The sequence below is a fragment of the Amphiura filiformis genome, chromosome 1 (genome assembly GCF_039555335.1).
Source record: "Amphiura filiformis chromosome 1, Afil_fr2py, whole genome shotgun sequence".
NCBI classification, from domain to species: Eukaryota; Metazoa; Echinodermata; class Ophiuroidea; order Amphilepidida; family Amphiuridae; genus Amphiura; species Amphiura filiformis.
The window spans coordinates 91862653-91878385 of NC_092628.1; the positions used below are offsets into that span (position 1 = coordinate 91862653).

The 15733-nt window shown below is 35.8% G+C and overlaps 1 protein-coding gene across 1 annotated transcript in view; it reads right to left on the reverse strand.

The window, feature by feature from the left end:
* The window catches only part of LOC140157512 (ankyrin repeat and fibronectin type-III domain-containing protein 1-like), a 261195-nt gene that overhangs the window by 208519 nt on the left and 36943 nt on the right, over positions 1-15733 (reverse strand). Inside the window, 1 exon segment of the mRNA XM_072180736.1 lies at positions 13939-15390. Coding sequence (XP_072036837.1) covers positions 13939-15389 — 1451 coding nt within the window. The 5' untranslated portion in view covers position 15390.

The window sequence follows — 15733 nt, forward strand, 5'->3', positions numbered from 1 at the left end:
CCAAGTGGTAAAAGCCAAAATTTTCTTGTGCTACACACGCCTTTCATCACAGATAGTCATTTTGAAAGATCAATTTAAGACCAAAATTCAACTTCATTATAACCACAATTAATAAAAGTGAAGTTTGTGCAAATGTTCACACGTGAGCACACAATTTTTTCAAGAATGGGGGAGGGGTAGGGGCACCATTATGCATCCTTGCCCCAGCCCCATATGGTGTCATAATGGTGTTTAACCTTTGAACATGTTGATTTTTTAGATATATTTATCTGGCGACATCCGACTCATTTCCCTTGATCGTGTCACAGTTTTTAATCACAAAAAAAGTACATAATCACAGATTTTTTTAATCATAAAATCAAAAACATCATTGTTTCTTAAGTTCTTAATCAGTAAAGTTTGTTGAAGTCGCTAAGTGCTGTAAGGTGCTATACATTTAATTATTATTAAATCAAGAAAAAGAAAAGGGAAAACCCCTTCTTGTGTGTGAATGAGAAAATACTTTCTTCCGATTGACAATCAGTATAAATAAACAGCTATGATTGAGTGCAATGCTCAGTCTGTCAGTCATGCTATCACTGAATGAATATGATTGCAACGCCAACACAGTGCATATATAAACCAGCACCAATAAATACCAGTAACCATATCATCGAAGTTAGATGGAAAGAAAAAAGGGGGAACCCTTTTTTGTGGGCAAGCCAAAAAAAAACTTTCTTCCAAATGACAGGCACGATTGAGCTCCAAAAGCCTTGTTGAGTGCATTGCTTACACTATTCATGGACTCAGTATATGAATGCATGCAAATAAACCAGCACCCATAAATACATATGGTTTGTGGCTCTGTCAATAAGATCAGCACCTCAACAATTAGGCATTGACTAGATGGAATGCTCAAATAAATGAACAACTCAAATAAATGCTGTTACGGTTTACACAGTAACCCATTGGAAGGTTTACACATGGACCATGGGTGTATACTGGTTGTATGAAATTATGCACCAACATTAATGAAGTTCTGTATTACTGTATTTTTCATGATTAGCAAAAAAAGTTAAAAGCTCATTAAAATGGAAAGTCTCCATTTTTTGCCAAATTTGATTGAAATGTAAATATGCATATCAGGTATATACTCTAGGAACATTAAGACCCCTCCCCACCCACCGAACACCTTCGATCAATTCATCAAAATAAAAATGCTGCAAATCTTCATGCCTTGTTTCTATCAATTTAAACCTTATATTGCCATCAGTTCATGCAGGTGGTTAATCTGATCATCAGAAGTGTAAACAGGTAGGCCTACAGTCGTAATTAATTATAATTGAAAAAGTCGTAATTCCGATTTGTATCATGATTCATTTGAAGTGAATTCGAATAAGTCGGCATTAATTACGACTTTTTGTTCATGTAAATGAACAGGTTGTTGAATTTGTGTTAACCTTTTATAACAACTGCGGACCCATGGCTGGCATACTTCTGGCTATCACAGGAGGCAACCAGACTGTTTGGGCAGGGGGTGGGTGGTGCCATTTCTTTACATGAATCAATTTTTGTATTTGTCTGTGTCTTTGTGTAAGCTTACAGTTTTACCTTGAAGAAGGCACTATCAAGGGGCACTATATGCAGGATAAACTCGACTTTCCTGAATGCGAATATAGAATTGAATTCAAACAAATTAAATAATGCTAATTCGGGGTCATAATTCATACCAAAATTTGAGTCAATAACGACTTTTGTCTAATGTAAATGGGGTAATAAATAATTACGATTTATAATGTATTTAAAAAAATTGATCAGATGCCTATAGGATAATTGTCTAGCCCAATTTCTAATTTCAAGAAGTTGCCCCTTCAATGACTCGCTGCATTTATCAATCATAACATATTGATGGACATCTTATTACAATTTAAATGCTGCACAGTAATTGATGGTACGTTGGATCAATGGTCCTGCACTAGTCTTTGTCAAAGACTACTCGCGATTTAGGAGAACACAAGCCGCTGGTCACAAACCGCCATGGCCCATGAATAGCGAGCGGAGCCAACAGCACCTGTCAAAGACTACTCGCGATTTACACGAGCAAAGTGTGTGGTTCCCAGTAGTTTATCTCCTTAGGGGTACTAATATAGATATATGGTCTGTAGCACAGACTTTCTATGCACATGATGCATGCTTTCATATTTATCATCATTCATTGCACAACAGCGATGTAGCAAGCTCTATGAGGCTGTGGGGTGAAAATTGCAAATCTATACTGATGACCAAATAACCATCAGGTTTTTCAAAACGCTCACCCCAAATTAGTAAATAATGGGCCGTATTCATTCCATTCATAGGCGTAGATCCTGGGGGATGGGGGATTTATCCCCCCCCCCCCCAATATTTTGCCAGGGGGGATGCTCCATACAATCATCCCCCCCCCCCAATGTTGACGCCTGAATATAGGTTTCTGACCAAATTTATCTCACATTTGCCCATTTTAGCCCCAAAAGATCAAATTTTCGCGCGCTACACGCGCATTTATTAAACTTTTGCACCATATTTCATCAGTTTAGCTTCAAAATAGCAAAATTTTTCGCGCCTATTTGTAACATCAACTTATTCTGTCGCCAAAAGGTGCTGGATTCACTATTCTTCAAGAATTTTTTTTCAACACCATCCCCCCCAATGTCAAAAAGAAATCTACGCCACTGATTCCATTAACCGCCCATGCCTTTATAACCGCCCACCCAACCACTTTACAACAAGTAAAATGTGATATCATTACCCTATCGAGTACCATGTGGGAAATGAGCCTTAAAATATCGAAAATAGGCACTAAATATCCGGTCTGACGATTATCTTTCTATTTTTTTTATTTTAATTTTTAGTTTTTAAAAAGGATTTAGGGTCTGAGGGCAACACAATAATTATTTAAACGGGATGTAAAAAATAAGGGCCAACCCAAAATGACTTCGCGCCTGGGTGTTTAATGGAATGAATACAGCATTTTATAACAAACTATCTCAACTCCAGGTCTCAACTATTATCTAGCATTCCGGTTCCAAACTTTCAGTGCATTCAAAGTAAGGACTACTAGGAATTGACCCTGGATATTTTAATACATAATGCACACACGGGGAAGAATTCTATGGATTTTTAAATCCATCCACTAGTTACAAATTTACAGACAACTGGTTTATAGTTTGCCCGGATAGTTTGTTCAGCTTCTAATTGGCAAAATTGTTTTTGTTACTGCATGTATCAATTATTCCCAACTTTAATACATTCATGTAAACTCGCAAACGAGCACCGATCATGCCCAACTATCTGTTTAAAATGCAACAAAAGCTTTGAAATGTGACTGTATTCAAAGGATTTGATTGCATTTTTGCATGCAATTGAGTCAACATTGGACCAAGTAACAGCAAGATGAAGAAACTGTGAGATTATTAGAGCAATGCAGGCATTCCAGATTTGATGAAACCAAGAACACCACATCTCTTTATCATCATTCATGTCATGTTTTGTGATTTGCCTGCAACACTATCCTATATCATCTGAACCAAGAGCTATATAGATCTGAACCTACATATGTGATAACTTCCGACCCTGAAACTTAATTAGTCAGTCAAAACGATAGAAATCAAGTTATTAAAGATGAGAACATAGATAGTGCAGTGATCAGAAGTAATGATATTCCATGTTTAATAAATTGAATCAATGTATAATGTCATTACACTTATCCACCTGTAGAGGGAATGCATCATTGTCATATTGCAGACAAGACACTTATGATTCGTGCAATTCATCATGTTTGACTTCCGACCATACCTCAGGCCTGCACTATTGCATATCAATTATGCTCATCTGCCAGTGCACAGTTCCTTAACACCAATAGGTTTATGTATGTATAGAATGATATTTGAGTGTGTTGGGTACACAAACTCATACTCCACAACTTGAGCTTAACTTTGAGCTATGATTGTTGAATGGAGTTTATTGAACTTTTCCATCAGAGTTGAGTTCATTTAGGCTTCTAATGCTTGTTTTTGATCTCTATCATGGCTATTATTGAGTACTTGATGTGTAATTCCATTTTTGAGGCCACAAGTATACATGTAAATTTGCATTTTGAAAGTCTGGTTATCAAGTACAAACCAGCAACAAATATATTTTTTTATATGAGGTTTTCTATTTCTATCATGGACAATAAAATAGATTTTAATAAATTATAAGGCCCCTAACAGTCAATTTTGAGTTTCCGTCACATGATAATTTCTGAAAACGAGTGAGGTAACTTTTTCATTATTCATTATTTTTCTGCCTTTCATTTTATGACCAACACGCATGTAAAATGTGTTGTTATTTGCCGCTCACTTTATACCTGAAGATGGATGTTTAGCCCAAATGAGATTCAAAAGTATATTTTAGAGTCTGCAAGGTTGACAGCAAAATATATGTTTTGATTTTGATTTTTCCACAAAAAATAAAGGGATATCATCATTTTTTTTGCAAATATATTCAGTTTTTATCGGTATTTTTTGGAAAATCACAATAATGAATTCAAGTGAGGGTCAGAAAATGAAGTGAGGGTGGGTGACGGGAAACTGAAAATCGACTTTCATTGGCCTAATAGCCCACTATCAAATGGTTTCAATTTGGTGTAGCAGGGAGTTTTATCACTAAACTTAATCAACTAATTTTTGATGTAACAAATTATTCAGCATCCCCAGAGTATGACCTGGGCTTCACTTTCTCTTATAAATTTACAGAACATATTCTGCAGATTTACAAATTATTACTTCTTCAGGGCTGTTGCATGTTCCAATCCCTTGAGCTTGTCATTATAGATGTAATTCGTCAGATATGCATCAAGTTTGGTTTTCAAATGATAACTTGTGTTGAGTAACCATGGTAACTCCAAATTAATATTTTGTTTCTATGAAAAGATAGACAGTGATTTGACAAGATTCACATCACTACAGGGTTTTTTAATTTTTAAGATTAAGAATATTAGATTTATACCTGATATTGGATGTTACAAGTGAAGTACACTGCACAGGTGAATTGTACACAAGTCAAATTTTAGCAACAGACATTTAAATAATTGAAGACCCAAACAAGCCGGGCCAACAAGTGCGCAATATTATTTTCTACAATTCAACATAAGTAATTTGCCATGTATATCTAAATATCTGAATTGAAAATACACATGTAATGATACGGCACAGGTCTTGTCATTTGCTATTTTATTGTACATATTTTTTGTCATCATCACACATTTGAACTTCAAGGAATCTGCCTCACTCTGACATGCAAAAGGAACTAAAAATAACCCAAATGTGATCTATATATAGTCAAAAATGCCATTGACTACCAGGTATGAAGATGTTGTTTACTCTGATATGATAACACCTGGATGATGATGAATCAATATAGCATGAAATAAGGATATGGATTCAGCAGTTTTGACACAAAAAAAAAGAATTGGTTAAATTAAAGACCCATTCAGTGATCCCAGTGCAAGTGTAAAAAAATTAAAATTGTTTATAAATTGCTTAAAAGTGAAGGGTAAGTCATTCAAATTGTCATTTGGTATTTTTGAAATGACAAATTTGGCAAAAACGAAGAAAACAGCAGTACTGACAAAGTTGAAGCCCCATTCAAATACACGAAGCTAATTTATATACTGTCAGTATATAAATTACACATTTGTGTAAAATGTCTTATTTTGTCTTAAATACATGGCTTTTGGCTGAACCATTCGCAGGCTATGTTAGCACATCTATGACAATGACAAAAGTACCGAAATCTGAATTTTGATGATGTTTACCATCGTCCGGATGAGCTTATAACTGAATGGGCCTTTAATGTATTAATGAATAGTAAACAAAGAAGCCTTTAGAACTGGCAAATGGAGGAAATGAAGACATCAAATTCAATTAAATAAACTACTATTTGTTTCTTAACTCCCTGGAAGTTCAAATTGGTTTTCAAGGGTTTTTCATATATTTCTTTTTTTTTTTTTAAAGAATATTTGAAACTGTAAATTACAAATAAATATCAGAATATACCAGATTTACAAATTGTGACCAATTTGAGATTAAAATTCCCATGCATATCAATGATTCCTAAAATAAACAAATCACCTGCCTCCAAGTAGCACTGTATGCATCAGTGCATTATTAACAAAACCATTATGATTTCATTTCATTCCCTCATTTTTATCTTTTTTTTATTCATTAATGCATGGCCATTTCCACTCTATTGGGCTATTTTTGATCACCTATCAAAATTAAATTACACCATAAATGATCTTTAATAATAGGCCAGCTGATCATACCAGGGACGCCAGAGAATCAGACAGACTTCATTTGCCACAATTTGGTAAGCTGTAATTTTTGTCACCTGATTCTAGACTCCATACCAATGTGGGTCATAGCAGTGGTCATGGTGGTGCCCAGCACCATTGTCAATGCAGAGAAGTGCAGGTGTGGGGTATCCGGGCATTCAGCAAAAGTGAGCCCCAATTTCTGGTTTTAAAATCAAAGGGTACCTGTACCCAAATCCAATGTTTTTACTGAGGCCAGCAAAGAAAATTATCCAGTTGGTTAGGTAGTGGATGACCACTTGTTTGAAACACTTCCTGCTCTATTATTATTGATCCATAAAAGTGACCATAAAAGTGCAATTCTGCTTTTATCTAATCCAGAAATTTCAAAATGTACAAAATCACATCGCACAATGATATTGATAATTTTAAAAGCAGCCCAATTGTTACAAAGTATAGCAAATATTTCTGAGATGTGGCCCGGAGGGGGGGGGGGGGCACACAATATAACAGTGTACGCATGCGTGACCAAATTTTTTTTGTTTGAACACCCCCTAAACAAGTTTTCCTCTGTGAGCAAAATGACCCCTAAGCAAGTTTTTAGCGCGCTTTCCACAAAATTTGACACCCTACACGAGTTTGTCTAATTTTGACCCCCTAAACAAGTTTTGTCTAATTTTGACCCCCTGAACAAGTTTTTGCATAAATTTGACCCACTATACAAATTTTGATGGATTTTGACAACTTGAGAACAATATTTTCGTTGACCCGTCTGTCCGCTGAACTATATACCCATCATAATTCAAGCAACATTTATATGACGTCATTAATTAATATGCACGTTTTTTAATCTAAATGGTATTTTACATAGAAGTACGAGGCCATGGTTAAATCACATGATTTGATTTGATTTGATTTTATTTTATTCGGTACTCAGAAATTACAATGTTTACATATAAATATACAATTAACAATAATATAAGAAGTACACATTTTTAAAAACAACACATTAAGATGATAAAATAAAAACATAAAAACATTGTAAAACAGCAGAGCACCAAGGATAGCCCAAAAAAGCTTTTCAAAAGAAAAGCTTATTTCCATTGGGGTCCTTAAACATATGAGGGGAGGGGGAATGCAAAGAACACTGAAGACAAAAAAATATGACACACCAACACAAAATATTGCACATGAAGTGAGACCAGCTCACATTAATAGCTTGACCAGCAAGGTGTTTTTTGACTAAAATTTTGAAAGTGTTGATTTTATTAACTTGCTTGATTCCCTTTGGCAAAGCGTTCCAATGATGAATAGTGGTGTTGTAGAATGTGTCCCCTCCTCGATTGCCAGTAGTCTTTGACAAAGACTATTTTCTCTCTGCTTTACACACATTCAGCTAATGTCACCAATCAAGAGCCTCCTCCAAACCCATCTCTTTCCCAATTTCTCTGTTCTCTTGTCCCATTTTTTCTGCTTTGCTTCTTCCTCTCCTTAGCATGCTTAGTACCCCTTGCATCCTTTGGCAATATTGGCGATTCATAAATCCCTTGATTATATTATTTGAAAATCACCCAGTTGTATGAATCTGGCAACCCTACATTTTAGCTCAAGTTTTATGGATGACTGAAATTTTCCCTTGGGCATTATTTGTAGCTTTATTACACAATACAAAAAATACAAGATTTCATTGTATCCAAAATACAATAGAAAACACAATGGACAACATGGCAAATTAAAATGCCATAATTCACCACAAAAGAAGCATGTCAAAAATTTGGCAGTTCATCAGGAATTTATAGGAATACTAAGCTGATAATCTTGGAGCAAATCTTTTGACTGATGTCTAATAATATCCTAAAATTATTCAATTCGAAGGCTGCAGGAAGCAGATGGTTGTGCTTAATAGTGGCGAATTTATGACGATTTCTCCCAAAAACTAATTTTGAAAAAAAGAAAGGGCAAATAGAACACAAACAATGTACATCTGCAAGATATAATTACTAGCTAAATATAGCATATCAAAAGGATGGTAATTTCAATAAAATTATAACTAAATGTCAGGCCTGTAGCCAAGATTTATTTGGGGGGTGCTGATTTTGAAAAAGTGGACCTTTTTTTTCAAAATTTGGACCTTTTTGGACTGGGGGCAGATTTGGACATTTTTGGACCAAAAAGGCATAAAAACCTCTATTTTTTAGCTCGCTACACTCTTAAATGGGACTTCTTGGGTCTGGCATTTTTGTTGGGGGGGAGGGGGTGCGTTGCACTCCCTTGCTGCTAAATGTGATGCTATCAAGCTAAATGAGTTGTTTGTCTGGCAAAATCAAAATTCAATTTTAAATTTCGTTGTATGTACAATTTTCGGTGCTTCATTTAAATGAAAACAGTTCTAAATTAGGCCAACCCTACACTTATTATTTTTTTTTTTTTTAAATAAATAAAAAAAACGATCGATCGACCCTAAAACAAGCAAAACCTTAATTTTTTTCGCCAAAAATACGACTGTACTCCTCGGAAAAAACGGAATCTTACTCAACCCGGAAGTACCAAACCAGTGTTCGCCTCCGAGGCCCCGGCTAGTCTGACGGCTAGTCTGTTTCAGTGGTTGATAATCTGGTTCAAAAACAATATTCCAATTACACATTTTGGTCGGAGACTTTGCGCAGAAACTGTGTGATGAATTCCAACACGGATATGTTGTGCAAAGAATCCAGGCAGCGAAGGACGATTTGACTTGCGGTGGCTTGCGGTCCCGCTTGCAGTCCCTATCGAGACATGCAATTGATCGAGCCAATGCAAACCATACAGGACCTTTCATACCGACATCTGGTATGCAGTTTTGAAGAAGTACAAAGAGTATTATATTTAAGACTCATACTGGTGGGTACTTCTATCAAACTAAAACATTGTTCAGAAACAGTTCCTAAAAAAAAAAAAATCCCTACCTACCTACCCTATTTTTGATCAGCCCATTACCATTACGGCAACATAACAATTTTTGCTGAACCATGAAATGGTATCAGCCTATATTAGTGAATGTTACTAGGTTACTTACTTACTTACTAGCTTACTTACTTACTTACTAGCTTACTAACTGACTAACCATTTGGTCTAAAATGGACATATCTCTAAATGCCACCCCCAAGTGGTGTCATATGAAAGAGAAAAATGTAAAGAATATAATAAAAATATTTCCAAATGTCAGAGGTCATCTAGGGGTCACAGGGGTCAAAAAAGGTCATTTTTAACTGAAAATGCTTCAATTGAGCTGAAATGTAAATGCAATGATCCTTATGACATTCTAAACATTTAAACAATATTTTAAAATTCATTTAATGTCATTAAGGGGTCATAAAGGGGTCAAAGGTCAAGTTTTTCAAAATGTTCCAATTGAGCTGAAATTTATATGCAATGATCTTTCTGACATTCTAAACATTTTAAAAACATTTTCAGATTCATTTAAGGTCATTAAGGGGTCATAAAGGGGTCAAAGGTCAAGCTTTCCAAAATGCTCTGATTGAGCTGAAATTTAAATGCAATGATCCTTATGACATTTTTAACATGTTGGAAATATTTTAAAATTCATTTAAGGTCATTAAGGGGCAATAAAGGGGCCAAAGGTCAGTGCTTCAATTGAGCTGAAATTTAAATGCAATGATCCTTATGACATTCTTAACATGTTTTAAATATTTTAAAATTCATTTAAGGTCATTAAGGGGGTCATACAGAGGTCAAAAGTCAAGTTTTCAAAATGCCAGTTTTCCACGATCAAGGTATATTAAAACGGCAATTAATGAAACAGTCCTTTTTAATTAACACCACCACTCGGGCGGTCATATCTTCGTAGCATTTCGAGATTATGTCCATTACAGACACCGGGTGACAGTAGTATAGGCCTACCACAATAGTGACAATACATGTAGCCTATACTGCCGAAGCCACATGGTTCAGCTATGGTGCGGTTATCGCTCTAGTTTTTCTTTTAGCCTTATGGGAATCTAAGTGTTGCTCAAAACAATAAAATACAAACAAAGTTGAATACTATTAATTGAACATAGTTTCATACACTCCAAGATAGTAAGAACCAATCAGAGCAAACGTTAGTAAATTAGTAGCCATGCATAAATGTTGTACAATTGCATGGGCGCGCACTCCGCGTAGTACGCGCCGTGCTTTCGGACACATTCATTTTAGTTGCGGGTTGATGCCTTTATATTTGCTTGCATTTTCCAACATTTTTAGTGACAATTTTGTTATAAAAATTACAAAAATCATGGGATTTTTTTCTATTATTATTTTTACAATTTCACTCTCAACAAGTGATACGCATTAAAACCTATAATAATCAATATTAGCGAACAAACAACTCATTTAGCTTGATGACATCACAAATGATGTCCATATTCAAATGGCTACCCTACATGCAATTGTATAGGCCTTGTCATAATATAGCTTGAGAAAGCAAGAAATATAAACACAAGGTTGTTTATGTTTAGCATAGCCTTAAACTTAAAAGTAAAGCATATTTAGTCATAGCCTGTCTTTTGCAAGTCAAAGTTATTGTACTTACATCTTAATTAGCTTACTAAAGGTACATTTCCATCTCCTCCTTATTCTATATTTTCTGTTCACAAAGTCCGGATGAAACATAATAAAATGCTGAAATTTCTTGTACTCAAGTTTGTCCATGAAATGGTATTATCAGCTGACATTACATACATGTAATGCAAGGACCATCCATTATTCCATCAGCCATGGTTTGCCAAGCCTGAGAATCAGATATGCATTGCGAAATTTACAGCCAGAAAGCCGAAAGTCAACATTCATAGAGCAATGTATACATGTCTAGTCCTCAACAATATGCCTATGATGTGCAACATTTTTATCCAACTTTGGAGAACTGGATAGCCACATGTAGAACTGAATCGCTGTGTGTTGTGTACCAATTGAATGAATACAAGGGCAATCAGCATCTCATGAATGCGCACCAGAACTATTCATCTAACTTGCTTCTTCATATACGAAAACGCTCCTTTCTATGATTTGCTATCACTTTGTAAGGTATAGGTAAAATTATGCTGGAGCAATGCTTACGTGCAAAGTGCCCATCTTTTTTGGGTAAGACGTTTGGGTAAGACTCCCCTGAGTAAGAGTTGATGTAAAATATGCATGGCCAATTGGCCATATCCTACAAACTCATTTTTGATTTCATAATCAAATCAAATAATCAAAATGAGGAGTCGTTTTATAAATTAGTCTCAAGTTTTATTGACTTGCACTAGGTTGACACCACTTGCACCTATCCTGAATATTTTTGAACTTGTATAAATAATAAATATGTCCTCCAAACATGCAAAATATTAGGTTTAGTTCAAAAGGTTTCATAAGGTTTTAGTTCAAAATGAAGTTTAAATTGAACAGGAAATCGGGGTAAACAAGGTTAGAAAAACACCAACCCTGGTAAACTTGTCTTGACCTAAGTAAAATGTTGTTTTATCAACTGTCGCCTTTCTAATTGAGGAGGGTGATGTCGGACAGTGTGTTTGCCTAATGCTTTTATCCTGAATGCGCATTAAGTTACCATGGTAACAGACATCATCCCAACTAACTCCAGGTGATGTCAGTACATGTGTGGTAAGGAAAGGCTGTTTGCAGTGTTGAATCCTTTGTTGAATTACCTCATGACTCCCAGTTCAACACATGTCCATTGTCCAACATGCCCAGTTCTTCAAGGTTCCCTTTTCCAAAAAAGATTGAAACATTTCACAATGGAGACACTATTTCAAGAAACCTTTTTCCAGATATTTTCAGCTTCATAACACATAATTTGTGATCACAAAGCCTCTCCCTCAACTAATCAGTTTTATTATTTTCATCCACGTATTCAAAATTAGTATTACTCATTAGTATTACTCAATCATCCCCCCTCCAATATGTTCCTCCAGACCCTGAAAAGTGTATCTTTTTGTCAATTTGGCTATGCACCGGATTCTATATTAGTAATGCATGCAAGTTAAAATATTCTTAGCTCCAATTTGTAATTTAGAGAGCAAAATAATTTAAAATCCATCTAAAATAATAAAATCCTCTTAAATATAATATTAGACCTGCCATGTACATTAACCATATGTAGAAAAAATGAAAAAGATGAAAGTCACACCTTCACCTTCTCTAATCTGTAAGTCAAGTATTAATAGTTACCATGACAACTTAAATTTGATTGAATTCCCATGGTGATGTGATATTGCTGATTGCAAAAATAAAACTTTCATTTGTTTTGTTAAAATTCCTAATCATTTTGGCACTTTGTTATATTCTTTGTATTGTAACTGAAAAGGGCCTTAACTGGTCGTTAACTTTTGTTGATTGTAAATTAAGTCCCTTAACACTAAAAGTTAATTTTAGTGGAATTTGGTGCCCTTTTAAATGTAAGAAGCCCAAAGAACAAGAAACAAAATCCCTGATTTATTCCAAGGTGCAAGTTTCCTTGAATTCTTTGTAGTCATCTTGTTACAAATCACAAAATGACATCCTTTAATTGTATGCAATGTCTTCAGTCTCATTTGATTTGAAATATTAAATGTGACCATGATTTATATGAGCTGAAAAGGCCAAGTACACAATCTTTTGTGTAAAGAAGGTCAAATGATCTCAATGATTCCGGTTTCACTAGAGGTTCTCCATCCTTGGTGGGGGGTACTCAATTGAAATTTTGGGGAATCAGTCCTTAAAAGGACTGATTTTCAGGCAAAATAGGGGCTAGATGAACTGAAATTTCAACATTTTGGGGGTGCTGAACTAAAATTGTTCCAAATTATAGGCTGTAGTGCTAAAAAATGATGGAATGTTTCCTAATTTGAGCTTAAAGAACTATGATTGTCCAAGTTTGAGGCTCAAAGAACTGGATCATGATCCAAATGTGGATCTAAGGAACTGCTGGAGAGCATGAAAAAGGAATCCTTGACCACCGTACATACCCATACCACCTTTACATGTGGAAACACACTCCAGGTGTATTCCCACTAGGTCCAATGCCACTTGGTCCAATTCCAATTAGTCTTGTTCCTAGTTTTATACAGTCCAGTCTCACTTGGTCTAATTCCATTTCCCACTTGATCCAATCCCTTTTGGTCCACTAATAGTAAAATCCTACTTTGTCCAAGTTCCATTTGGCCCATGTCCCACATCCCATTTCATCCATGTCCCATTTCACCCATGTCCCACCTGGGATGTCCCATTTCATCTATGTCCCATTTTATCCATGTCCCACTTGGTCCATGTCCCACTTTGTCCATGTTCCACTTGTACATTAAAACTAATACAAAATAGGCAAGGAGAAGAAGAGCATGAATAGTAGTACCTGGGTAGGAAGAATCTCATGGTGCATAGTCACTGTTTACCTATTTTGTAAATACTTATAGTAGGGAACAGTCATGAAACAATCAATTTAACTATATTGTCATTTTGCAGGGGACACTGTTCAAAGATATTGCTTTTATTACAGCTCCTTTAGTGAACTGTACACTGAGGTTTTTCCTGCCCAGAGATGAAGTCGACAGATTACTGTGAAAATGGAAATCGCAATGACATACAAACAGTCCTATAACAGTCAATTTCACACTCACCTTGTGTTTGATTGCACCAATTCCTGAGATCCATTAATATTTCCATCATCCTTTGTTCCACCTGTATTTCCTATAATTCCTTTCTGCATATATGGCTTTTCACTTGGTGGTAATCCCATAATTCCATCTAGACTTCCCATAGACACAATTTGCCTTCGTTTCTCCTTGTTGGCAGGATTAACATTGTTCTGTTTTTGAACTAAACCTTGTTCCAAGGCGACACTGCGTAGCACATCTTCTGGCCCATGAAATGTGATTTTATCATTTAAATCATATGATAACTCATCCGGATTGGACAGTTTATGACCTTTATGAGGTTTGGGAGAGTCAGTAAGGGGCATTAAAGCTGAATCAATACTATATGAAGTAGTCATTACTGGTCTCCTGCGATCCCTATAATCTCCACTCCGAGGAGTGGGACTCTTTCTAATTGCACTTACTATTTCTGCATTGTCTCTCTTTGCAAATCGAGGTACGATGCTCTGTGTTGCAAAGTCCCAATTACGAGGACTTGATGCCCCACTCCTTTGTTGGGGTGGCGGTGGGCCAGCCACCTCTTTGGTTTTGGAAGTTGATGATTTCATACCAGATCGGACTCGTACGCTTAATTTATCAAATATATCAAATGGAATGTGATTTTGGTCCTCATTTTTCTCAGTCTCATCATCATCATCAGTGGAACTACATCCAATACTTGGAATATCAACTGTAGTACTCCTCACCAGGCCAATGTATGGTCTGGGTTTATCTCTTACATTGTTCTCATTTACAGGTGATACAGATACTAAACCGGTACTAGTCCTCTTGTTGGCCCCTGTACCACGGAAGACAGAACTTCTTGAACTTGAAGAGGATACTTTACTCTGGCTTTTACCCTCTTCAATTTCAGCAACAGTCCACTTTACTATTCTAGGCTTTGCATGTACAATTATGGGTGTAGCCCTAGTCCGTACAGAAAATACGTCATCATCTACAGATGCGGACTGTCGAGGTAATGACCTGGCCGGTTTTCTCTCGTATGTTTTGATCTCGTCTTGTTTATGTGATACAAACCCTTTATGTCCACCAACGTTATTTACATAAATAGGATCACTGTACACACGCATTTTGCTATTGCTTGTGGTGACAATTTCATTTTCTCTACTACCACTAGTTCTATCATCATAAGCAGAGCTAACACTACCCGTTCTCAAATCAGAAGAAATATAATCATTCCTTTTGTGTGAATAAGATTTCTTTGGTTCATCTTCATAGCCATTACTCCCCAATCTCTTGCTACCTGTCACAGCATCCATATTATGTATGGTATCTCCTACCACTGCTTTGTTATTGGTATCTTCTTGTGTTGATGCCGCATGTATAATGCCAGTGCCCAGGTAAGCTGTTGTACTTCCAGTGCCAATTGGCTGGCTCTCAAAATCCTCAAAGCAATATTGCTCAGCTTCTTCCATCCTAAAAATAAAAAATAATAAACAAAATATACACATTTAGAATACCGAGGGTATTTGATTCGCTCAAGAACAATATTAAAATTGATCTTTCTTGATTTCCTAAAATAGATTTTGACTTTTCTCTTAAAGATATAAACATCATAATGTAAAATCAGTATACTTTTTGCACACAAAAGGTCATTTCATGTGACATTTTACTTTATTTGGCATGATCAGTTCAAATACTATGAAGCAAAGCTCTGAAAGGTATTGGATGGTTATGAATATGATGAAGCAAATGTACCCATCTCATTTTCCTTAGCATCTGGCAGGATACACATCATACACTACTTCTCAACACAAGT